Here is a 27,813-nt window from a genome sequence, read left to right as displayed (position 1 = left end):
CAACACCTCCACAATGTTGCGAAGGGTGTTAATTTGTTTATTTATTTAATTAATTTAGAGAATAATACACAGAAAATAGAATTCTTAATTACGTATTGTCCCTAGAGGGTGGAGCAAGTAAGTAGCTTATGCTGGATTTACGATGCGCATAATGAAGTGTGACTTAACTTAAGCGTAAATGTTGTCACGTAATGTTTTACGTATACCCCAAGCGGGGTCGACTCGACGTGATTGGTGTCGCCATTTGGTTCTATCAAAAGCCTAATCTGGATGCATTCGTGAGGATCCCTATCCCCATTCAGCGTTTCAAGGTACTGTTGTTTCGGCGGGCCTTTTGGTCCCTTACCATCGACTTCGATGTTCTGACCAATCTTGGCTAGTGAATTCTCGTTGGCGCGAGTTACATAACCATACCATCGAAGACGCAGCTCTCGTAATTTTTTACGATCGGCGCAACTCCATATTGTGTAATGTGATCAAAACGTGTCACACCACTAGTCCAACGTTTGAAAAGTACGTGTTCAATTAGCGCTTAAGGAGAGCTCGGCGGCTAAATGAATGCAGTCCATCGCAACCCAGGGCAAGGTTTCACGTCATGCGATGCGCATCGTAATATCTTCTTCTAAAATGTGGCAATATACTATTATTAACTCTGTTTGTGCATATATTGAAACGGAATGTGTTATGAAGCCTTGATTTTCTATAGACGCATTACTGTGATTTTTTTCAGAATTTTCGGTTGGATAGGCTCTGAGAACGAGACACACTTCACTTTTTGGGGGTCACATTAGCACCAGCACTAAGTGCAAGCATTTAGGCTCGGACGATCCCACCTACTTAAATTATAAAGGGGCGGTGGTGGTAGTGGCCGGTGGTAGGTCAATGGGAGGATCCGTCGAGAGCTTCCCATAATATCGAACCCCTATGCAGAGTGGTATATTTCTGCATGGTTTGGACCAGACTGTGCGAAAATCCCAGGACATCAAAGGAAGACGTGGGGGATTTAGGTACAATATCTGTAGCTGACAATATTATGGGAACTATGGCCACCCGATCAAGACGCTAAATTTCTTTGATTTCCCAAGCCAGTTCACCTTCTTCTCCATGTATTTTCATTCGATGTTTGCTGTTATGGGGATAGCATGCCAACTAGCACTACGTTAGGTTTGTTGTGTGGAATATAGCGATCAGTCAGAACTTGCTGAACCCAATACATGCTGTAAGTAGAACTATTAAGTACTAAAGAAAGTCAAGCGACGACGGCTTTACGGTTTCTTACCAGGGCAGAGGCAAATCGTCAGACGCTGCCTCACCTCTGCCCTGGGAGCAGCGTGACCGTAGCGGCTCGCAGATGTTTAATGCTCATTTATATAATTCGTAAAACACGACATGCCTACGAATTATATTGAGCGCAAATCCGCCTTATTGACCAGAGCTTGTCATAGCCGACTTTGAAAATATCGATTTATAACAAAATGGTGGACGTTTGAACATGGATAGTGATTTTTGGGCCAAAAATCAGTTACTACTTTGTCCATAAAACAAGAACTAAGTGAGGGAAAAGACCTACAGCAAATACTATTTAATGGTGTATAGCATACGCACAAAAAACCTTAGGGCAATCGGTTCATTGCTTTCCGGGAAATTCTGGGTCCGGATGAGAAAAACGCGTTTGAAAATTTAGGAATGGATAAAACCACCGTAAAACACGTTTCATCTTCTCGGTTGTAACTGGCTTATTAATCGAAATTTACCCTGCCGTTTTCACTAGATATTCTGAAGACATCAGATGCAGAAAAAAAAATAGATTAATTCGACCGTCTAGGTGTATACCTCCCTTTAACGTATGCATAAAAAACACGAAAACCCGACAAACTCAATTTGCTATAATAAAATAATTTATGACCGACAGCGGAAATGTCTTATGAATTCTTTTGTGTTTTTACAAGTGAGTTGACAATGAAAACCACGACAATAATGGGATTAGTGGGATTTTCCCTCTACGGCCGTGAATGTACATATTTAAATATTTTACAATTCACTTATTTCTCTACGTACTGGATAGTCCCATTGATTTTTATAAAAACTCATTACTAATTACTCACATGAAACTCCTCGTCCATTTTTTAAAAAAATATGCGTTAAATATAAATGATAGCCGAAAAATCGCAGAAGTTTGTTAAAGGGACTTTTCGCAGCGAGCATTTTTTCTGTATTTCTTGTTTATTTATTCATTTGATAGGATGGTAGTATATAGTGCCAAAAACCATCCTCCAAAATTTCAAATCGAAACTCGCAATGAAACGCGATGCTGCAAAATATTCTCTGTCTCTGTCTGTTTTAGATAAATCTCAATGTCTGGTAAACATCTGTGCTTGAATAAGACAAATGTCTGTGTCTGCCTCAGACACCAGGCAGACAAATTTGGTGGACAGATGGGAACTATCAAATCCCACGCATACAGCGAGTGGCATAAATTTAGGTGGAGTTTAAAGGGGGGCTCCCCATACACGCAAAGGGAGGATTCAAAATTTTTTTTTACCGGATATAGTCGTGTAAGGTATCATATGAAAGGTCACGATTTGCACTTTCTTTCACTTCAGGACTCATTTTCGGAAACTACCCAACCTAAAAATCCGAAAAAAATCAGGGTGATGCGCTTAGATAAAATCTAGGCCTCAAAATATCATTGATAGTATATTACCAACTTATAGAAATTTACTGGAAAACCCCCCTTAAATTCATCCTAGGACTTCCGAATTTCGCACCAGCATAAAGAACAATATTTCGTATATACGTGCAAAATTTTATGGAAATCTGGCCATTAACGCCAAAGTAATAGCAGTTCAAACTTAGCGATTTCGCACGAATTAACTGCTTCCAAAGCCATGCAAATAAGATGTTCACATCATAATTAACGGGAATAATTGGCATTCGCGTGAAATATTAAAGTCGCACACTTAAACACTGTCTCATGTCCCATTCCGGTATTTGCTCAAACAAATTTACTAATAGTATATTATCAATTTTTAGAAATTGACTAAAAACTCCCCTTAAGTTCATCTTAGGTATACTAAATTTTGCACCGACATAGAAGACAGCCATACGTGCATACACATGCCAAGCTTCATGAAAATCCAGCTATTAGTGTCAAAGTTATAGCAGTTCAAACTTATCAATTTCCTGCGAATTACCAGCATTCTAAGCCATACAAATCAGATGTTGAAGTCATAATTAACGAGAATAATCGACATTAGAGTGAAATATTAAAATTCCATTCAAGAAAAATCTAATTCTCTCCACCCTTTTTTAAGGTTTTGTTTGCAAAACAAAACCTTGTTAAAATCGGCTCAATATCTGTCTGTCTGTCCGTCGGTCTGTCTGTCTGTCACAAGCACTTTTCTCAGAAACGTCGATTGACACGAAATTTGGTGAGAAGGTGGGAACCGTGGACCCGCAGACATGCAGTGAGTGATATCCTTCTAGGTTGAATTTAGGGGGGAGGGTCGCCATATATGTAAAGGGTGGGTGTAAAATTTTTTTTCACCGAATGTAGTCATGTGGGGTATCAAATGAAAAATCTCGATTAGTACTTTTCGAAGCCGGTCTTAGTTTTGAGATTTGTTAAAAAGGCGGGGAGTGGGAGGGGTGGAAAGTGATGATTTCTTTAACGGAACCATTCTCAGAAACTACCCAACCGAAAAATCTGAAGAAATCATGACGCTGCCTCTATATGGTGCCCAGGTCTCAAAATACTCTCCATATCGATATCTATTCAAATTAAGTTAATAATAGTATATTACCATATTTTTGGGGAAATTGAGTAAAACCCCCCTTAAGTTTATCCCAGAGTTATAAAAGTTGGTAGTAGTATAAAATATAATATGAATATCCCCAAGTTTGATCAAAATCATACTATTACTAACAAAGTTACAGTAAAATATTAGATATCGCCTTCTGTTTGTAGTTAAGTCTAAAATTAATAGACCATTAGCTTTGTACTGATGAAGGGAGTAAGTTGCTCCCGAAATATATATATACATAATAAAATAAAATTGTAGTTGGGATTAAGCTAATGGTCTATTAATTTTAAAGTTACAGTAGCTCAAAGTTGACCTTCCCCTGTAAATTTACTGCAACTAAATATCAATATCACTTGAAGTGGGTAGTCCGACATGCTAAATGCAAATACATAACGGGCTACGTACAAATGGAATAGTTATACACTTAAATATATTCACAGAAGAAGCAAACAAAATCTTTCGTACTTGAAGCGCCCAGCTTCCGGTTTCCCAACTTGTCTATATTTGATGTAGGTTACATTCTTGCCATTTGCCAATAATATTAAACTCAGAGTGTGCAGCGTATGAGGTTGACTATTATCAATAAAGGGGTTTTCATCAAATGATTTATTTAAATCGCTTTCTAAAAAATAGAGGAGAATGGAATTTTCAGCGTTTGTCCCGTTCACAAGCGGGGTCGGCTCGTCGTGATTGGTTTCGTCATTTTATTTTATCAAATGCCTGATTAGGATGTAATCGCGGGGCCTGTAAATCCCCATCCAGCGTATCAAGCCACCGTTGTTTCGGCCTGTTTTTTAGTTGCTTACCATTGACTAAGATGTTCAGGCCAATATTGTTAAGTGCATTCTCGTTGGCGCGAATTACGTGACCACACCATCGAAAACGTCTCTCTTGCAGTTTTTCCACGATCGATGCAAACCCATATCGATCGCGGATATCCTCATTTCAGATGTAATCAAAACGTGTCGCGCCACCAGTCCAATGGAACATCTTCTTCTCGATTACCGCAAGACGTCGTTCATTGTCTTTTATAGTTGGCCAACACTCTGAAATATAGAGAGCGGCAGACGGACGACATTGCGGTAAACTTTAGATGTGAGACTTTTGCTGATACGTCGATCATAAAGAACACCAGCTGTGGAATGCCACTTCATCCAGGTCGCATTAATGCGTGAAGCAAATTCATTATGTAGTTCTCCATTGGTTGATAGCATTGTCCCGAGATATTTAATGCGCTCAGTTCTGGGCAGGCTACTGAAGCTGACAGCACTGAGCAATTTAAATATCTGGAGTCAATGCTGTCAGCCAATGGAGAACTGCGTTATGCTCCTCACATAGGGAAATACAAAACCTTTTATAATTGAAGCGTTAAGCTTCCGGTTTCCCGACTTGTTTATGAGATATCTGAAATAATAAAAACTTGTTGTTTCCTTTTCGTTGGTTTGAATATTTATTCTTGTTTGTGAGATCTTTTTCCACATGTTCTCATATCATTGGAGCCATCGAACATTCCCCTCACGCTTTTCCAATAAAAGCTACATGGCTTTGAAGGTCGAGGCATGCGGTGGCCATATCATGTTTTCAGCACCGTTCCTATCTGTTTTTCTTGTAACAAACAACATAATCTTGTGCTGCGCTTTGGATCATTATCTTCTTGAAAAATGAATTCAATCAGTTTAGTCCGGAAGGAACATGCCTTATGTCTAAAATTACATCATACTGGGCCTTTTTTCATAATTCCTTCAATTCGTATCAAATCAAAGAGAACCAACCCCAGAGCAAAATAGAACTAGCATCATGATTAGATGATTTCTTTTTTGGCTCCCCACACACGTGGGGTGTAAATGATATCAATTGTATATCAAATGAAAGGGCTCGATTAGTACTTTTGAAAATCTGATAGTGGATGAAACATAGAGGAGTGAGGGCTCAAAATTTGTGCCCCAAAAAGTGAAGCAGGTCCCGTTCTCAGAACCTATCCAACTGTAAAATCTTAAAAACACAGTACGAAATCTAGGCTTCAAAATACATCCGGTTCCGATATCTGCACAAATAGAACCAGCTATTATTAGCAAAGTTATAGAGGGTGAAATTTGTGTATTTTTGTGAATTTCTTGCATTCTACAACGTGTATGACGTCACCGTCACATATTAATTAGTCAATACCACAACAAAGTGAGCTCATATGAAAGGAGGCGCAAAGAAACATTTTGCTTTAGTTTTTGAGTCGTTTGTATACCAATGTCAATTACTCGAGACATTGAACTAGCAGTATTCAATATATGTACATATGTATGCTTTTGTGCACGAAGTAAACGGGAAATATCAGTACGATCAATTTATATACGTGCATGTATATGTATAATATTCGTTAATACGCGGTTTGTTTGTTTAGGATGAGGATAATATCTATGACTGTAATATGTACGTACATCTTGTAATTTGGGAGACTATGAAGGAATATGTTGTATTCGCAGTTACCAGGCTGGAAAAATATGCGTAGAAGTTTCTCATATAAGATGAACACAAAATTTTTATACCCGAAGCTCGAGTTTCCGATATTTCGTTTTGTTTTGTTTGTTTCACAATAGTTACGCAGACATAATACGCATTCCACTTCATCGTGTCGATCACTATTGTTTTCAAGGCTATTACCGTTCTCAACACAGCACAGTTACAGTTCTCAATGTCGTAAGGCAATGTTATTGATAGCATTTATGTCTAGACTCTGTACACTCTGTAATTCAGCCCGTTCACTTTATTGTGACATTGACGTATATCGAGTAGAACATTTCTTACGTATGATGACTTCCGGGCAGCAATTTTTCGGTTAGATGGGTTCTGAGAACGAAACCGGTTATACTTTCATCATCATCATCAACGGCGCAACAACCGGTATCCGGTCTAGGCCTGCCTTAATAAGGAACTCCAGACATCCCGGTTTTGCGCCGAGGTTCACCAATTCGATATCCCTAAAAGCAGTCTGGCGTCCTGGCCCACGCCATCGCTCCATCTTAGGCAAGGTCTGCCTCGTCTTCTTTTCCTACCATAGATATTGCCCTTATAGACTTTCCGGGTGGGATCATCTTCATCCATACGGATTAGGTGACCCGCCCACCGTAACCTATTGAACCGGATTTTATCCACAACCGGACGGTCATGGTATCGCTCATAGATTTCGTCATTGTGTAGGCTACGGTTATACTTTATGTTACCTAAATTTTAACCTAATTTTCTCTATAAGCCGGAAGGTGTCTCTCATCTCATCAATTAGGCTAGTTCTGAATCGAACCCTTTCATTTGGAACCTCATGCTCTAGTAAAAAAATTACAATCTTTTACATGCACGATTAGTAATCCCCCTTCAATTCAACATAAAACCATCTTACTCGTTGTATACAAAGGGGCGAGTACAATGGGCCAACACGGCCTTAGTGCTCAGAAGCTGTAGCTTCTTGCCCACCACACACACACACATATAAAGGGGCCAAACATTCTTATCGAATTTTGTGTCAATAGATTCAGCTGTTTCAGAGGAAATTGAGTGTAGTAGACAGACGGACAAACAAACATTAAATCGAGTTCTACACACAATCTTACAAAGAGGATGGCCTTGGATGGCTTCCGTTTTTGATAGCAGCATTAGCCAATACTATTGATACTTCAATTGTTGGTTCTGTTCCGGGTCGCTCTTTTGCTAAGGTATCCTACATTGCATCTCCCTCTACACAACAGTGACCAGATACCAAGAGTAGTTCCACTGTATCGAATCTAAGGTAAAGTTCAATCGATTTTTGACGTGATCAAAGGACTGCTTAATGCCCTCAGTGCAATCTTCTTTATTGGTGCAGCTTGCGATGCGCCTGTCCTTCAATCACCTAGGTTGCTGCCCTTAGGATCGCATATACCGTTTCTATTTCTGCTCGAGAGCCCTGTTTTTGAACCATTGGTGTATAATAATAATAATAATTATTGATGCAACAATCCATATTGGATCAGGGCCTTGAGGTGTGTTAGAGCACTTAATTCAAGACCGTAACGGTACGGGTAGGTAACGGTAGGAGGCAATGTGGTCAGCATTGCATTCGCCCGAGATTAGCACCCTGATTTGACTCAAGTACTCATTCACAATTGAGTCGACTGGTATCCGACGTCAAATCACCACCAGTGAGATTTGAACCCGACCTTCCGTATAACAGCCTTGTGCTCTAACCACTCAGCTATCCGGATACACATTGGTGTATAAGCTTTCAATATATCCCGACATGCATTACTCTGATTCGTCCCAGTTTTCCCTACATATGATACTAACTTCATATCTTCTGCCAAACAACTGTGTGGGGATTCGAGAATCAGAAGACATTACAAACCCTGCTCCTCACGTCCGCTGTTTCCCCATAGATCTAGACAAATTAGTCTATGAGCTGCTTTCATTGAAAGCTGCTCCGGATTAATCAAAGCATCATCGACACCAGAGTCTCTGGTGTTATCACAAAGTTTTTGGAAAGACCAAAGGCCTCTTCAATGTCCACAAATACCCCATCGCGTACTTGTTTTTCATTTATCTCAAGAAAACTGACATAATACCACATTGCTAAGCATTTTGGTTTTCTTTTAGTGTATGCGAGCTTAGCGTTTTCTTGCGAATCTGATGTTGAACCAGTCTATCCAGACATTTCAGTTAGAATGATATTAAGCTGCTGTTTGAAGTTCTTTGAGTTTAAATGCGAATTTTTCCTTAGCATTTATATGAAGATTGCCCTAACTGCTGCTAAAGATTCTGGTTCTCGGTCGTGAGGATCTCCCAACGTAGAAAGTAGAAAGGAAGAAGGGATTTTGGTTAATTGATTGACCCTAATGTTCATAGACATAAGTTTATTCTAATATACGCTGAAAAATCGCCGCTAGCTGAAGGCCCTGCTGCATGCAGTGTGGATCTCACCGGTGTTACTAGATTGTCCAGATCTTCTGCCAAAAGTTCCGCTCTTCTGTGCTCGATTTCTCTATTATTACCACACTTGGTATTGCAGTAATGCCCATGATATCCCCAGAAACTTTCGTCATCTTTCGCCGTGTCTCCCGTTGCTGTCGGCTTGGAGCCTTCCTAGGTTCTAACAAGCAAGATTTAGCATGCAGTCCCCTCTCTTCTGTGGCAGAAGTTTCCGTCCCCCGAGACTTTTTATTCTATTTTTTTTTGAAGAATTAGGCAACAGTTCCACCGACAGATAGTTGTAGTCGCGTATCCGATTTTTCTCATTATGGGAATTGCTATATTCCCTTTTTGAATGATCGCACTGTAGACATGTAGTGCAGACTTCCCATTGGAGTGAAAAGCACGTTTTGCACAGATTTTTCCGTGGGAGAACATGAATGTTCTCGCATCTGGACGACAGTCGAATTGCATATTACTGACCGAGTTTAAGCAGCAACTGTTGGCAGCGGGACCATCAACTTACTGGATATAGTGTTGCCAATTATATTTTGATTGGAATGGTGCGAGCCGGCGGAGAATATATCCGACTAGAATATGGTAGTCATTTTTTCGGAGGAGCCGAATGAGTTTTATAATTGGATTTTCCGAAAACACGAATGGATCCTCCTTCTATGACCTATTGTGTTCCCAAAGAACCCTTTGCATGATAAGGACAGAATATAATATCTCAAAGCTGCATCTTTTTTGACTGTTCTTTTTAAATATCAGAAATCTCACGTCTAATGTCCTTATATTTCCAACAAACGATTGTCTTTTCGAAAGTTCTCTTTGGAAAAAGGCTTAACTTAATGGGGTTTTGCGTTCTGATCGAAATTCAATTGAAATGCCTTTTTGATATTGTAAAAATGTGCATGTTTTATTTTCAGAAAACAAGTGAAATGAAAGCAACAGGCCCAACTGAAACTTCAACGCCAAAAGCCCCGTTTAATAAATCCATCAAAAGGTCCCGTTCAAAGGTGACTAAATCTAATAGGCAATCATCGACGCAGCAACAACAATCATCGGATTTGGTTTACAATCCGGCTTCAGCGGAATGCTTTCGAGAGAAGGTATGTTTTTTTAATTAAATCTATTAAAACAACAACAATGTTTTTATTTTCAAAGGGCCATCAGCGAAGTTACTCAGGTTTCGGACCGAAAACTATAAAAGTTTTCTGGGAACAACATGATACAAGCGATACAGATGTGATGCCAGAAGCTTACGCTCATTTGGCTGAAGATGCTACTTACAAGATTTGGGACGTCATTAATGTATGTATGGTATCGGAAAGTTAAACATATTTAATCACTTTTCACACTACGTACACTGCAGGAAATATTTCTTTTATACACATACATATCAATATGATAATTCAGGTGGTTCTTAGCGCATCAGTTAAGGAAAAGGGTGTATATCGGTGCTGCTTCTAGATTAAGTAAATAAATGAAACAAGAGACGTATTTTTACTTTCACTACTATTTTATTTGACTTGCAAATAGTTATATTTCGAGGATCACTTGTATGCTTCTTCCTCGGGATATCGATTTCGGCCAATCAAATAATTTACTAGTGAAAGTAAAAATACGTCTTTTAAAAAACAGACGGACGTGCGGTTTCGTAAATGTATCTCATCAAACGCTGCCTCAGCCATGCAATGGTGAGCAGGGTAATGACTAAAACAAACTAGAACTAAAAAAAAAATTACGACCCGACTTCGCGCGTGGACTCGTAAAATTCGGGTGCTGTGATTGAGAGGACAAGTGCATGTCGGATCATATCCTCAATCAATGCTTCTGCTGCCTTGGCATCATCAGGCCATAAAAGTTAAGGATGCCCCTTTTTATGTAATGTGAGCTTAGTAGGTTAGAGAAAAGGAGGGTAAGAGTGAATTCTCAAATTAAAGATTTACCTTAACTTCAGACATCAACGAGATATACAAAAAATATAGAAATTGAAATAACTAAACAGAAAAATAACAAAAGAAAGGAATACAAAAAAAAGAAAAAGAAAATGTATAAAAAGCTGAAAAAAGTAAGTCGGGAAACCTGGAGCACTTCAGGTATAAAAGATGTTATTTCCCCTATGTGAGCAACGATGAGTGGATGGCCCTCCCTTGTGCGCCTAGTTAAACATTCAACTGCGCTCTATATTTTAAAGAGCCATTCACGTAAATAATTTGATCTGGGAAGGGTTTTAACACTATTAGAAAATGTGGAGAAGTTCATCTACAACAGATATAAACAAGTCGGAAAACCCGAAGCTGGACGCTTCAGGTATGAAATGTTTTGTGTATTTCTTATATAAAATTATTTGAGTGGACATTTGTAGCGTATAATATATGCATATATTATGTGAGAATACCTCCTTTCGCGTGATACTGACATTCAAAGTCTTGGATTTGCACAGAAGCGACAATTTTGACTTATTATAACTTTGTTAGTAATATTCAGATTTCCACCAAGCTTGGTAAGATCATTCTGTATGTCATAGCCTACATTGCTGCGTGATTCTAGGTTGAACTTAAGGGGGGCTTTGCAGTCAATAACTTAAAATTACAGTAATATACTATTTTTAATTTAATTGAATAGGTATCTGTATAGAAAGTGTTTTGGAACTTAGGCACCATATAGAGGCAGCCTCTTGACTTTTTCAGATTTGTGTATTGGGTAATTTCTGAGAATGGGCCCGTTAACGAAATTATCACTTTCGGCTTCGGAAAGGAGTAATCATGACCTTTCATTTGATATCCAATATGACTATATTTGGTGTAAAAAAAAATTTGCACCCCCCCCTTTTGCATATGTGAAGACCCCTCCTACAATGGTGCAATTCACCGTATGCGTGGGCGTTCACGGTTTCCACCTTTCCACCAAATTTGGTGTCAATCGCTACAATCGTTTCCGAGAAAAATGCGTGTGACAGACAGACAGACAGTGAACCTATTTTAATAAGGTTTTGTTTTACACAAAATCTTAAAAGGGCTAGGGAGAAGTGTAAATGTAAAGTACTTTAATACTTCATAAATGTAAAGTACTTTAATACTTCACTCGAATGTCAATTATTCTCATTCTCCAGTTTGAACTGACATAACTTTGATACTAATAGCGGACTTCCGTTAACTTGGCATTGTTATGGCTCTTGGCTCTAGCTGGTGCAAATTTAGTACTCGTAGGATGAACTTGAGGGAGGTTTTCCAAACAACTTCAACAAGTTGGTAATATACTATTTGTAAATTTCTTTGAGCAGATATCGGAATGGGACATATTTTAAGACCCAGATTTCACATAAGTGCTTCGCCCTGATTTTTGAGGTTTTGTGTGAAACAAAACCTGATTAAAATCGATGCAATGTCTGTCTGTCTGTCACACCCGATGTACTCGGAAACGAATGGAACAATTGGCACGAAATTTGGTGCGCACATCTAGCAAGTTGTGTCCTTTTGTGTTGAGTTTGAGGGGGCTCCCCATACATACGAAAGGGGGTGCGAAATATTTTTCATAGAATTTGGCCGTGTGGCCAAATGAAAGGACTTAATTAGTACTTTTCGAAACTGGTCCCATATTTGATATCGGTTGAAATGTACCGTGTAGGTTTCGTTCTCAGAATCAAATCCAACCGAAAAATCTGAAAAAAATTCACAATGGTGCATCTATACAAAATGTAGGCCTAGGTTTACTCGAAAACCCCCTTAAGTTCATCCTAAAAATACAAAATTTTGCGTCGGCATATAGGACAATATAAGACACCTTGCGTAGTTTGAATGAAATCAAACTATTATTAACAAAGTTATAGAAGGTCAAAGTTTCGCTGAAGACGGAAGATGACGGAAAAATACTGCCACCACCAAGTATAGAAGAAAGAGTCCGTGCAATTCATTGGCTTAAAAACATAAGTCGCCAGGAGCTAATGCAATTACAGCTAAATTGGTTAAGTATGGAGGCAACCAATTACACCAAGCGGTTTATCAACTTATGCTGAAGGTGTGGGACAGCGAATCAACGGGGCATTATCCCATACATAAAAATGGGGATATAACGCAGTGCAGCAATTATAGAGGTTGTCACCTTGGTGAGTCCCATCTAAAAGGAATTCTTCGCTATCTTGCTAGGGCGGATAGCCTCATACGCCCAGGACATCATTGACCCATACCAAAGACGCTTTACTTCAGGCAAATCAGCAACAGATCAGATTTTCTCTTTGCGGCAAGCGCCAAAAACGAAAGAACGAACAACATTGAATCGCACTGGCCAAACGAAAATAATGAAGATAGGAGACTACAACTTTGAGACAGTTGATTTCTCCTATCTAGGGTCGAAAATCACAACCGATAACAGCTATAACGATGAAATCCGCGCACGGTTGTTGTCAGCCAACAGAGCTTATTTCAGCTTACAAAAACTGTTTCGCTCGAAACGTCTCACCATACTTCTTGCTCCCTGAGAAAGAATTCTTGAAATCAATGAAAAGGTAGAATTGGGATGTAAGTTCCGCACGTTGATGATGATAATATGATAAGTATATGTGCACGTAGATCGAAAACCATCTTATTCCCTTTCAACCAGATTATCGAGTTGTTCTTTATCGCGTCGCACAGTTATACATAAACACCCATCCAACTGTTTTAACAATCATTCTAATCGTCCACATTTGCTTCGAATAAGTAGAAGTTTACGACCGACTGCATGCTTCTTCATGATTCGAAATCATTTTTATTTGCGGTAAATTTTGCTTTCCTGGCCAATGCAATGATGACATGCTCTCTCGTACTTCGTCACATTACTTGCAGTTGATTGCTATGAAGGCTTTGGTAATCAAACTGGTTTTTAATGTTTTGTTTTCAAAACCGAATATTGTCACGTTGGGTATTAAATGAAAGATCTTGATTAGCACTTTTCGATGCCAGTCTTAGTTTTGACATTCCTAGAAAGGCGCTGAATGCGAGTGGTCAAAAGTGATAATTTCTTTAACGGATTCATTCTCAGAAACTACCCAATCGAAAAATCTGAAAAAAAAAATCGTGAAGCTGTCTCTATACGACGTCCAGGCCTCAAAATACTCTTCATATCGACATCTGCTCAAATTAAGTTAATAAAAGTTTATTACTATATTTTTGGGGAAATTGAGTAGAACCCCCTTAGATTTCTCAGGTTACAGTCGCTCGAATTCGACTTTACCCTGTAAATTTACTGCAACCCAAAATACTAAATATCAATAACACACTAAAGTGAATAGTCTAACATGCTAAATGTATATTCATAGCGTCTTACGTGCAAAGGGGATAATTCTGCATTCAAATATACTCACAGAAGAAATAAATAAATCCTTTCATACCTGAAACGCCGAGCTTCCGGTTTTCCGATTTGTTTTGCAATAAGTCCGATTTATATTAGAGATAAATGTATTTGCGATGGCGATTAAGAAGTCTTTAATATACACATATGAGGGTCGTTCCAGAAGTACTTGATCTTACAAAGAAGCTATAAGCATTTTTAGTTATTTCGTAACGATGGTCAATAACTTCGAAACTTGGATTATTTTGAGATCCGTCGAGCTCCCATTTCTCTTTTGTTATTGGCAAACCTTTGGCTTCCAACTAATTTTTTAAATTAAATTCTATTTGGCGAATATCGTACGTGAGAGAGCATTCAAACATTAATTCATGGATTTGGGATTGGGGGATACTTACTTACTCTTTAATTTGATTCCTCAAACGCTGTAATAAATTCTTAAAATATTTTGTGTTGATTATTTCTCACCTTTCGTAGACAACGAAAATTATCCATCATCATTGTCAGCAGGTGCTCACTCAATGGATTCTCCTATTTTTGTTCGTTATTCCCATTGTTTTATCGTCTGGGGTGTAGTGTAAAGGGTCCAGACTTTATCCATGAAGGAGGAGGATCCAGGAATCGCCAAAACTTAATAATCGGCTGACATATTACTGCCTTCTTCATTGTGAGACTCATCTTGCGCGCAGTTAATATATGCGATTTACTACACTTTGTAGAGTGCCTTGTGTCCTGGCTCGCGCTTTTTAATTCAACTACAACTGATATGGTAACTGAATTTGGTCGACCACTGTGATATTTCTTTCTACATTGTTTTATCTTTGTTAATATTCTATTGTTGTAAACAAGGTAGCAGATTATCCTAGAAAAGAGTCTAGCTTAGCCAAAGAACTGGCTGAGACTTTCAAATGAAAATATTGAATGACATAATGATAGCCAATTTTCACCATGCTTACAATTTCATTGAGAGCATACACTATTGATGGTTGCCAAATAAATACCAAAGAACGTCCAGTCATTACATGACCAAGTAGGGAACCACGGCTCACATTGTCGTTTTATCTTCCAATGCGGTTACAATGACACATTGTTGCATAATAGGGAGAAGTTCTAATTTGATTTCAATCGTTATTAAATAATGTTCGCTAAAATTTGTATGACTAGATGTTATGTGTCTCTCTCAGCACAGAATTTTATTGAATTCAAATTAATGTCCATGTTTTTCTTTTTACAGTTAACATATAAGTTAAGAAAAGAACTAGGTGTTTTTCCTTATACTGTAAATATTTTTATTTTCCTCTTCCTCCTTATTAAGTACGAGCACTGAAGAAGGAGGCACGTGTTCTCTGAAACAATTGTATGCGGGGGGAAAATAAAAATATTTACAGTATAAGGAAAAACACCTAGTTCTTTTCTTAACTTTATTGAATTGTTAGAATTTATGCTGTAGATATTAAAATTCAATAGTCGTTTATATAATGTTTCCTCTCTTTTCAGACAATAAAAACTTATGCTAGACATTCTGGTGGTCGAGTCACATGTAATATTGTGAATGAGGTGCTAAAAGATAGTGACGTGCCGCCCATATTGGGCTCGGAGGATAAGCCATGGGATAAAATTGAATATGATGGAAATTTTTACTTTAATAAGGTGATTTAAAGGTGATCAGGTTTTTTTTGTATTCATATAATTTTTTTATGCAACAGGATGTGGATATTGATCTGTGCAAGGAATACTTGAGGGAGGAGAGTCCGATGGAAGTGCTTCCGAGCGGTGATTTAACTACAGTTTGGTCAATTGATCACCAGAATTCACAGATTTTATTTGAATTCTCTTCTACATTGTGTGCAGGTCAGTGCCGGTTGTTAAATTTCAACAAAATCGAAATGTTTAACATCATTTAATTCTAAAAGTTGAATGGGACATTTAATTCTTTCTATCTTATGATATGATAATATATAGTAACTTTCTATTACAATTATCCTAAGGGGTTTCACAAACCAGAAAAAAACAGTTTTTTTTTATCATTTTGCTTTTTTTCCGTTTTTAAGGTTTTGTTTTGTGTAAAACAAAACCTTATTAAAATCGATTCAATGTCTGTCTGTCTGTCTGTCGCACGCACTTTTCTCCAAAACGGCTAAACCGATCCGAACGAAATTTGGTGGACAGATGGGAACTATGGAATCCCACGCATACAGCGAGTGGCATAAATTTAGGTGTAGTTTAAAAGGGGGCTCCCCATACATGCAAAGGGGGGATTCAAAAATTTTGTTCACCGGATATAGTTGTGTAGGGTATCAAATGAAAGGTCTCGATTTGTACTTTCCGAAACTGACATTAGTTTTGGCATAAATTGCAAAGTGCGTAAGTAAGGAGTCAAAATGCACGCATTTGAAGTGAGACAGGACTCATTTTCGGAAACCACCCAACCTAAAAATCCGAAAAAAATCAGGGTGGTGAAATCTAGGCCTCAAAATATGTCCCATTTCGATATCTGCTCAAATAAACTTACTAATATTATATTACTACTTTTTAGAAATTTACTGAAAACCCCCCTTAAATTCATCCTAGGACTTCCGAATTTTGTACCAGCATAGAGGACAATATTTCGTATATATGTGCTAAATTTCATAGAAATCAGGCAATTAACGCCAAAGTTATAGCAGTTCAAACTTAGCAATTTCGCGCGAGTTTACTGCTTCCAAAGCCATGCAAATCAGATGCTGACGTCATAATTACCCGGAATAATTGACATTCGCGTGGAATATTAAAGTCACATTTATGAAGAATCTATTTATCTGCAGCCCTTTTTAAGGTTTTGTGTAAAATATTTATGTGAAATCTAATCTTCGAGAGATGACCCATTCCGGTATCTGCTCAAAAAATTTACTAATAGTATATTATCAACTTTTAGAAATAGGCTAAAAATCTCCCCTTAAGTTCATCCTAGGTGTACTAAATTTTGCACCGACATAGAGGACATGCATACACATGCCAGGTTTCATGAAAATCTAACTATTAGTGGGAAAGTTATAGCAGTTCAAATTTATCAATTTCGTGCTAATTAACAGCATCCTAAGCCATACAAATAAGACGCTGACGTCATAATTAACGAGAATAATTGAAATTCCAGTGAAATATTAAAATTCCATTCAAGAAAGATCTAATTCTCCCTAGCCCTTTTTAAGGTTTTGTTTGTAAAACAAAACCTTATTAAAATCGGTTTACTGTCTGTCTGTCTGTCCGTCTGTCTGTCTGTCTGTCTGTCCGTCACACGCATTTTTCTCGGCGGCGGTTGTAGCGATTGGCACCAAATTCGGTAGAAAGGTGGGAACTGTGAACGCTCACGCATATAGTGAGTTACATCCTTTTACAACGAATTTAAGGGGGGGTCCCCATACATGCAAAGGGAGGGTGTAAATTTTTTTTTCATCAAATATAGTCATGTGGGGTATCAAATTAAAGGTCTCGATTAGTACTTTTAGAAGCCAGTCTTAGTTTTGACATTTGTTGAAAAGGTGGGGGATGCGGAGGGTTGAAAGTGGTCATTTTTTTAACGAACCCATTCTCAGAAACTACCAAACCAAAAAATCTGAAAAAATCAGGGGGCTGTCACTATATGGTGCCTAGGCTCCGAAATACCCTTCACACCGATACCTGTTCAAATAAAGTTAATAATAGTACATTACTATAATTTTTAGTAATTGACAGGAAAACCCCCCTTAAGTTCACCCTGGAATCACAAAATTTTGCAAGAATATAGGCTACAGCATAGAGCATGATCCTGCCATTTGCCAATTTGGTGAAAATCGCACTATTACTAACAAAGTAATACTAGGTCAAAGCTGTCGCTTCTCTGCAAATTCGAGACTATGAATGTCAATATCACTTGAAAGTGGCTATTTTCACAAAATGTGCATATTTTACGTGCTACATGCTAATGGGACAAATGCACACCCAAATCTCTTTATAAAAGAAATACACAAAACCTTTCATACCTGAAGCGTCCAGCTTCCGGTTTCCCGACTTGTTTATATTTGATGTTGGTTAAATTGTTGGCATTTGCTAATAATATTAAACTCAGAGTGTGAAGCGTATGAGGTTGACCATTATCAACACAGGGCTTTCCATCAAATGATTTATTTAAATCGCTTTCTAGAAAATAGAGGGCAATGAAATTTTTAGCTATATTACACGGAGCTGTCGTGCACTCGTCGCTCCTCACATCTTTTTCTTTCTCATCAGCCTTCAGTTCAGAAGCGGGGTCGGCGCGTAGTGATCGGTTTCGTCATTTTATTTTATCAAATGCCTGATCAGGATGTAATCTCAAGACCTTTAAATCCCAATCCAGCGTATCAAGCCACCATTGTTTTGGTCGGCTTTTTGGTTGCTTACCATTGCTTTCGATGTTCTGACCAATATTGGTTGTTGAATTCTCGTTAACGTGAATTATGTGACCACACCATCGAAAACGCCTCTCTTGCAGCTTTCCCACGATCGGTGCGAACCCATATCGATCGCGGATATTCTCATTTCAGACGTAATCAAAACGTGTCACGCCACCAGTGCAATGCAACATCTTCGTCCCCATTACCGCAAGACGCCGTTCATTGTCCTTTATAATCGGCCAACACTCAGAATTATAGAGAGCGGCAGACGGACGACATTCTTCTTCTTTTTCTTCAGCCTTTGTCCCGTTCACAAGCGGGGTCGGCTCGTCGTGATCGGCTTCGCCATTTGGCTCTATCGAATGCCTGATCTGGGTGCAATCTCGAGGCTTTCAAATCCCCATCCAGCGTATCAAGCCACCGTTGCTTAGGTCTGCCTTTTGGTCGTTTACCATCGACTTCGATGTTCAGACCAATCTTTGCAAGTGAATTCTCGTTTGCACGAATTGCGTGACCATACCATCGAAGACGCCTCTCTCGCAACTTTTCCACGATCGGTGCAACCCCATAACGATCGCGGATATCCTCATTTCGGATGTGATCTAAACGTGTGACGCCACTAGTCCAACGTAGCATCTTCATCTCCATTACCGCAAGACGCCGTTCATTGTCTTTTATGGTCGGCTAACATTCAGAACCATAGAGAGCGACTGGACGGACAACATTGCGGTAAATTTTAGATTTGAGACGTTCGTTGATACGTCAATCACAAAGGACACCAGTTGTGGAACGCCACTTCATCCAGGTTGCGTTAATGCGTGAAGCAATTTCATAACGCAGCTCTCCATTGGCTGATAGCGTTGACCCGAGGTATTTAAATCGCTCAGTTCTGGGCAGATCACTGCCGCTGACAGTGATTGTGCCTGTTTCATGGGGATCGGTCGTCAAAAATTCAGTTTTGTTTAAATTCAATCTGAGACCGTGTTGCATGAGGCGATCATTCCATTTTTGAACAAGTTGCTCGAGATCATTTTTGCTATCAGATGCTAGGAAAACATCATCTGCATAAAGCAGTGTGTAGGGCGCTGGACGCTGGATATCTCGTGTGACGGTGTCCATAACAAGGACAAAGAGGAGTGGTGAGAGGGCACTTCCTTGATGAACTCCAACAGAGACACGAAGCGGTTTTGATACACCCGCCATACTTCGAACTTTACTTTTCGGATCGTGGTAGAGCAATTGAACCCAGCGCACGAGTTCTTCTGGCACGAAGTGTTGTCGTAAGGCATACCAGATGAGTTCGTGTGGTACACGGTCAAACGCTTTCTCTAGATCCAGAAAAGCAATGTAAAGAGGGCGATGCTTCTCACGGTGTTTCTCCATGAGTAACCGCGCAGCGTGTATTGCGTCAGTAGTTCCGCAGTTCTTGACAAATCCGGCTTGATTCACGGTTATTTCAACGATTTCGCGAATACGGTTGTCAAGAATGCGTTCAAAAATCTTCATGGTATGGGAAAGTAACCGGATCGGACGGTAATTTGAACATTCTGCTGGGCTACCTTTCTTTTTCCATATTGGAACAGTGGTAGTTTCTTGTCAGTCAGATGGTGTTCTTCCTTCCTGAAAAACCCGGTTAAAGAATTCACTGAGCCACAGTGTTGGGTCCCAGCTCTTCGCTTTCCAGAGCTCAGATGCGATGTCGTCAGGTCCTGTTGCTTTCCCCGATTTCATTTGTTTTATTGCCTCCTCGACTTCAGTTGCGCTGACTGGTGGAACTGCTCCAAATATCGGCAATGATTGTGGAAGTGGAGGATGAGCAAATTCTTCAGTTGAAATCTGCTCGAAGTATTTTCGCCATCTATCCGTTGCGGTTCGACGGTTGGTAAGCAAAGTACCGTTCTTGTCATTAACACAACAGAAGTGTTCGATATCCTGTGTGCGTTCATCACGGCTTTTAGCAAGTCGATACAGATCTCTCTCGCCATCCCGAGAGTCCAGTTTATCGTAAAGATTTTTGAAATGGTTCGCTCGGGTGACAGCGACCGCTTTCTTTGCTTCCCGGTTGGCATTCTTATAAACTTGCCAATTAGCAGGCGTTTTATCGTCGAGAAATTTGTGGTAGAGGCGTTTCTTTTCACGGACCTTCATTTCAACATCATCATTCCAAAGCCAAGTATCTCGGTTGATGTACCGCTTACCCGGCTTGGTGACCCCGAGGGTTGCAGAGGCCGCTTTGTGGATCGTGTCTTTCATTTGGTTCCATGATTCTTCCACATTCGTAATGGTTGGCAATCGTATGAGTGAGACCGTTTCTTCTTTCTTCTCACCAAATCGCCACCATTTAATGCGCGGCGGGCCAGTGCGTTCCTCACGCTGTTTTATCGGTGGCTTAATTCGCAGGACGGCAATCAACGGCCGATGTTGAGGTGCGATGGTCTCATAGGGAACGACTTTGCAATCAGTGACAGTGGTAAAATGTTGGCGTCTTATGAGAATATAGTCGATTTGCGTTTTATTGTTCCCACTATAAAATGTGGGAAGATGAGACAATCGTTTGATGAACCATGTATTCATAAGTACAAGGTCATGGGTGTCCGCAAAATCGATTATACGTTCGCCACCTTCATTGCGCGCTCCGAACCCCTTTCCCCCATGGCACCTGTTACCGTCTGCCTTTTCACCCACATGACCATTAAGGTCGCCGGCAATGATTATGTAATCGTCAGCAGGCACGTGACAAGTCTTTTCATCGAGAAGTTGCCAGAAGGCATCTTTCTCGGCATCAGGTCGGCCTGTCTGTGGTGCATACGCGGTGAAGAAGTGAATAGTGCGATCAGCTGATATAATGGTGACCTTCATCAGCCGATCATCAAATCGTTCGACTTCTTTAATGGCATCACGGAAACCCTCTGAGATGGCAATGCCAACACCAGATTGAGTGTGTGGGTTACCAAAATAGAGAAGTTTGTAGCCATTTTTACCGCGTTCGCGTTCAATGTCGCAAGGGCTCTTGCGAGTTCCTCGGTCTTTCCAGTTAAGGTACCAACATTTAGCGTGCAGACACGTATTTGTTTTGTTCGTTGTGTGCGGACTAACTTGCTTACGTCCTGACGCCGTCCATGCGTCAAGAACCCTTGCCCATTTCTCGACAGGACCGGGGCCCGTCCTGCCGCGTCGACTGAGGTGGACGCCCTAGCATTTCTCCGAGGCCTGTGACTTAATCCGATCAACATGTTTGCAACGACATTCTATGCATTTTCTTGGTCGACCTGTCGCGGGGCCTGTCACCAAGAGAGATCAGGTAGGATTTAGCATAGTAGAATAACTCCAACTATACTCTATTTATCTCTTTCCCCGATCTCAGCACATAGGGAAACACAAAACCTTTCATACCTGAAGCGTCAAGCTTCCGGTTTCCCGACTTGTTATTAATTAAATTTCTACTGATGTTATATATAGGTTTCAAAAGTTATTTTCACCACAAAGCCCAGCATCCAAACGTATTCCTCCCAAACAAGCATCGTGCTCTGGGGAGTGGTGTATTGCTTTTAGTTTTGCCCTGTTGTGCTGTATTTGATTCACAACGTCATTTACTCGCTTTACTATATGACATGGTACTTCCTATTACGATTGCAAACCGTATTTGATTTTCGTATTTGACTTCAAATTGTCGTTCGTTGTTTGAGAAACGCCAACTTTTTCACTTGGCTGGGATTCGCAAATCAGACTCGAAGGTTATTTTGGTCGTGGAAGTTGAAATTATATCGAACGACCAATCGAGATTCTATCAAAAGCAATGTATTTATTCACCTCATGACTCCTCATGATCCGTCCTTTTGCATCCATGGTTATGCATTCGAATGGTGCTTCAACATTATATTTCTATAGTTTTCCTTGATACCATTTTTCCAGTCTGTTTGCAGTTATGTACTGCTGGCACAGTCCTATTCAGTTTTCCATAGACTACTGGCTTCCAACCCAGAAATGGAGGCTCGGGTTGGTCTCTTATTATTTTTTTAAATTCGGTTATCATGGCTAGCTCCCCATCCATTATCCAATATCCAGTAGAAATGAAAAATATTCCACCTTTTAAAAAGTTGACTACGGTTTCGTCCAGGGCGGATGCAACTTATTAGATCCTGCCATTTCCAGAAATGCTAGTCGCTTTTTCCTTTGGATATAATTCGTAACCATGACGTGTTTGTGAATTTCCAAAAGGGAGCGAAATACATCCGCTAGCCACTTTGACAAGGGCAAAGGAAACGTCTAGTAAGTTGCCTCTACCAAGAATGAAAGCGTAATCGCCTTTTTAATAATTTTTTAACATTTAGTGTATAATTGGTCCGAATTCAGAGGTCCCTCCATTCTTCTTCTTCTTTTTTTCAGCCTTTGTCCCGTTCAGAAGCGGATCGGCTCGTCGTGATCGGTTTCGCCATTTGGCTTTATTGAGTGCCTGATCTGGGTGCAATCTCGAGGCTTTTAAATCCCCATTTAGCGTATCAAGCCACCGTTGTTTAGGCCTGCCTTTTGGTCGTTTACCATCGACTTCGATGTTCAGACCAATCTTGGCAAGTGAATTCTCATTAGCACGAATTGCGTGACCATACCATCGAAGACGCCTCTCTCGCAACTTTTCCACGATCGGTGCAACCACATAACGATCGCGGATATCCTCATTTCGGATGTGATCAAAACATGTCACGCTACTAGTCCAACGTAACATCTTCGTCTCCATTACGGCAAGACGCCGTTCATTGTCTTTTATAGTTGGCCAACACTCAGAACCATAGGGAGCGATAGGACGGACAACATTGCGGTAAATTTTAGATTTGAGACGTTCGTCGATACGTCGATCACAATGAACACCAGTTGTGGAACGCCACTTCATCCAGGTTGTGTTAATACATGAAGCAATTTCATAACGCAGTTCTCCACTGGCTGATAGCGTTGACCTGAGGTATTTAAGTCGTTCAGTTCTGGGCAGATCACTACCGCTGACAGTGATTGTGCCTGTTTCATGGGAATCGGTCGTCAAAAATTCAGTTTTGTTTAGATTCAATCTGAGACCGTGTTGCATGAGGCGATCATTCCATTTTTGGTCAAGTTGCTCGAGATCATTTTTGCTATCAGATGTTAGGAAAACATCATCTGCATAAAGCAGTGTGTAGGGCGCTCGACGTTGGATATCCCGTATGACGGTGTCCATAACAAGAACAAAGAGGAGTGGTGAGAGGACGCTTCCTTGATGAACATTTCCCTGTTCATCGGCGATAGAACTTCCCAATTTTACAGTACTCTTAGCATGTTATTATTTTTTTCCATTTGATTTTCATCGCCAATGCTATTACCACACATTATCGAACAAATTTGGAATCAAGCTTAAAAATGCGATCCCCCAGCGATCCATGCAACCCTTGCAGTCACCAAACCTGGTAGGCGGTTCATTAACCCAGATATTTGGAAAGGAAAGGAAAGGAAAGAAAGCGATCACTCTTACCCAATCCAGCAGAATATTCAAATTACCGCCCGATTCAGCCATTGTCCCACGCCATGAACATTTTCGACACCATTTATTGACACCCGTATTCGCGACATCGTCCAAATTACTGTGAACCAAATCGTGTTTGTCAATACGGGGAACTCCTGGAGAAACACCTTGAAAAGCATCACTCTCTCTACGATGCCTTCCTGACCACATAAATTCACCGGATGAACTTGTGTTATAATCGCATGCTTTCTATTCAATTTGCTGAGGAATCTGCGTATGCCATATGTGCCATATCATTTCGCTTTAAACTATTATATTATTCTCTAATGTTTTGCAAACCCTTTGAGTCCTGCTTTGAGCTCCATTAGCATTAGCATCACACAGTCTCAGGTTTCAATGAGACTGCGCCGCTTCAGTTTCATTATTATCACACTCAATGCTGTGCAGTCGACAGTTGTGGGATTGCACGGATACGAATACAAATATCCAAGACGATCGGGATTTGAACCCGGTAGTAACGAGATCAAGAAGCTGATGCGCAACTATCTCGACCACCGCAACGGTACTTTCATATTCATGACCCTTATATAATTATTCCGTCCTTCATCTGGCAAAGTTTGCAATATGTCACTTCAGTACCTTTCATTGCCATTACTAAGGAAGTGTGCTCATTGGCAACTGCACCACCCGATAGATTTGTTCTTCAACAAATCACACTGGTAATGATAACATATTACTTGGAATATTTGCAAGATATGAATGTTGGGTTATGTCTGGCTCAAGTAAATATCTTATGATAATAGCGAAACAAATGTCTGTATCTGTCTCACACCGCAGCCAGACAAACGTCTGTGCCTGTCTCAGACAACAGAAAAATGTCTGTGGCAAACATATATCTGTGTTAGACAAATGGGAGAACAGTTAAAACCAGATGCAAACATCTGCAAGTGGGGAACATACTAAAGTTCCTAACGGTTACAGGCCTGCTTGAGATACTATGATCAATAGGTACACTATACCCCGTAAAAGGGGCACAATAGTTCTTCAAGGACGCGGTGCGACTTTCCCTTAACAGAATAATAATAATAGACAAATGTCTACCTCAGACAGCAGACGAAATGGACATTACGATATCATCCACAGAACACGCATATACAGAGTGCACCATTGACGACGGTAGAAATTTTAATGGTGGATAGCATCATTCGTTGGAGGAAAATGTTCCATCGTCCACTATCTTTTGTCGTTATAGAGCTCTAGCGTTTTTCATGAATAGTGTCAAAAAGCTTTGACCTGCTTAAGAGAATCACAATTTCTCCCTCTCCTAATTGTTTAACCAGGATTTGACATCATTATCGGAAACTACATAAAATTCTATATAAATGGATAATTTCCAATTGCGAAGGTCGAAGATATATCCGTTCAAACTTTAAAGAAATTTAAACATTCCGTGCTAGGAAGAAAATTTTATTCATTCTTGAAACGTGGATTGGTTTTTAGAAAGAAAATTCTGCAATTTCAATGTCATTCAGTTGGATTTGCTGAAAAGTTAGAAAAGAAAAATGTTTGAATTTTTCCAAGGAAGCGTTCACCTATTACCGGTATGTGATGCAACCTATTCATTTCATACCTAGCTACATGCGACGACAACAAATAAGCTGGTTTTCATGTGTCGGGATGAGCACTCCTCTCAAACACCGTACGAGTTGCCTGCTGTATCATTGTATCACACTTTTAATTAGAAGATTATTCTATCGCTGTGAAATTTTACTACTGATTTGTTGCTGTGATTTGTTTGTGATTTAACTTTGCATTATTTGCATTTCAGCAATATTTCTTGGGGATGACGAGACTTTCAAATACGGATTGGAGATTGCTGCCTTTGCCCCACATATTGGCTGTATTTTTAAAATAATTCTAAAAAAATGCATAGAAATGCTCGCTTTCGAACAAACATCGAAAATTATTGAACGATGCATGCAATTCCTACGAGCTTTGGTTTTCAATATCCACTCACGGGATGTAGAATGTCGTGAACAACTCTTCCATTTATCTGAGCTTTTTGCTTGCTTAATCTGCGGTCCACAAGAACCAGAGGTTAAAACTGAGTCTTTTGAGTTGGTAAAAAATTTCTTAGAAAGTTCAGCTACCGAGCTAAAAAAGGATCCTGAAGCTTTAAATCAAATCGACGTGGACGATATATGCAACACATACGAAGCGCTCCTACAAATAATGGCCCGAAATGGGTTCCAAGGAGGCGAAAGTACCGATGGAATGAAAATTGAACCGCAAGATGGATTAGAAAGTGCTTTGAAAGTCGAGCCATTTGAAGAAACAGTTCAAATGGAAACGAATGCTATTCATGGAAACCAATTGAATGCTATGGAGGAAGATTGTGAGCCACCCACATCAGAAGCACCTATAGCGATTATCTTTTCACCGTACAAAGTTGACGCTACGGAAGATTGTATAGAGAGTGTATACTCGACACTTGGTGAGCTGGCAAACAATTTTGGATACTTCCAGAGCGAGTGCACATTTGTAATTGTAAAGCGAATGGAAAGATTTTTTAATGATCGGATGACCCTGGAGCAGAATGGTATGTAAGAATATCGATTTTTTGCTTTTATATAGAATTAATTAGATTTTAATTTTTTCCTTTTATTGATAAATAGCAATTGGGCCTACTGTTAAACGTCTTTTTTTTGCATTTTTATTATCTTACTTGTTTTGATAGATTCGTTCGTTTAATTTCGTTTGTTACAGCGCTTTAAAACATGCTCGGTCTTCCTCACTTTTTGTCACATTGTAAACTTTAAAAGCGTTTTGCTCGAAATACTTTTCTGGTTCGTGTCGTAAGAATTTGCATACTCAAAACTAATAGAAATGTTTTGATATTTTGATTTCCAAGTAACATTTTAATTATGTTTGATCGTTAAAATCTCAAGTTTGAATCTTATTAAATAAGCGTTCAAAACTCTTTTTTTTAATGGCAATTTTTAAAAAATACTCCTCGTGAGCAGTTAAGGCAGTTTTTAGGACTGAACTTTTAAATAAACTCTTTTTTTTGTTCGTTTCCCGAAATCACTAACTTCAGTGAAAGCGAGGGACTCAAAAGTGGCAGCAATACTTACGAAGAGGAATAGACTTATTATACTTTTTATATAATGACAAATGGATTATTGCCTAGATTAGCTTGGCTTTCTCTTCTCCACTAGAACATATGGAATTAACTGAACAAAATTTTCCGATAGTAAGCATTGGCTGCATTCAAAAACCATGTTCTCTGCACCCCCTCCAATCCTCATCAAAATATTTCCACTTGGTCTTCCTTCTGTTTATGGTACATTTTTTACTGAACTTGTACAGTAGCGTTTCATATGATTATAGTTGTTATCTATCAATACCCAGTGGAAAACCTGAAGGGCCGGACTTCCGGTTTTCGATTTTCTTGGTTTTCAGGGAGGCTGGAAATATCTAAACTCTGATGTATGTTTAACTTTTGTATACTTTGAACTGCAGCATTTTGCGGTTGTTAATCGTGATAGTTGTTTACCACGTGCTTGATCGAATTTTCCCTGACCCATTCTAGTTTGATTGTCACTTGTGCCTCTTTTAGGTGTTCCTTAATTCTAGTAGCAAATGGATAATTGATAAAAGAATTCACAAATTTTGGTTCGTAAGATGTAAATTTTATCGCATAAGTCTAATTTTTACTTGAGTTGTTTTCTGTCCATGGATATCGGGGCCATATTGGTGTTCTGCATTTTTGGATGGTTTTTAGTAACTAACGGAGGGTCTTTTCTGATTTTCCAGATTACCAAATCAGATCTTTGGATGTCCCATTCAATCTTGTACACGTCCTTCTTGACTG

General features: G+C 39.5%; 1 protein-coding gene across 2 annotated transcripts in view; it reads left to right on the top strand.

Annotated features, from left to right (window-relative positions):
• The window catches only part of LOC119649135, a 33,984-nt gene that overhangs the window by 1,161 nt on the left and 5,010 nt on the right, over positions 1–27,813 (top strand). Inside the window, exons 1-6 of one of the 2 annotated variants that reach the window (XM_038051143.1) lie at positions 9,200–9,332; positions 9,662–9,844; positions 9,900–10,046; positions 15,561–15,713; positions 15,770–15,914; positions 25,768–26,538. In XM_038051143.1, coding sequence (XP_037907071.1) covers positions 9,330–9,332; positions 9,662–9,844; positions 9,900–10,046; positions 15,561–15,713; positions 15,770–15,914; positions 25,768–26,538 — 1,402 coding nt within the window. In that variant the 5' untranslated portion in view covers positions 9,200–9,329. Of the gene's footprint in view, positions 1–9,199; positions 9,333–9,661; positions 9,845–9,899; positions 10,047–15,560; positions 15,714–15,769; positions 15,915–25,767; positions 26,539–27,813 lie in introns of those variants that run through there. The other variant, XM_038051151.1, reaches the window with a different exon arrangement.

Source organism: Hermetia illucens, chromosome 1 (assembly GCF_905115235.1).
Source record: "Hermetia illucens chromosome 1, iHerIll2.2.curated.20191125, whole genome shotgun sequence".
Classification (NCBI taxonomy): Eukaryota; Metazoa; Arthropoda; class Insecta; order Diptera; family Stratiomyidae; genus Hermetia; species Hermetia illucens.
This window is presented reverse-complemented; position numbering and strand designations above follow the sequence as displayed.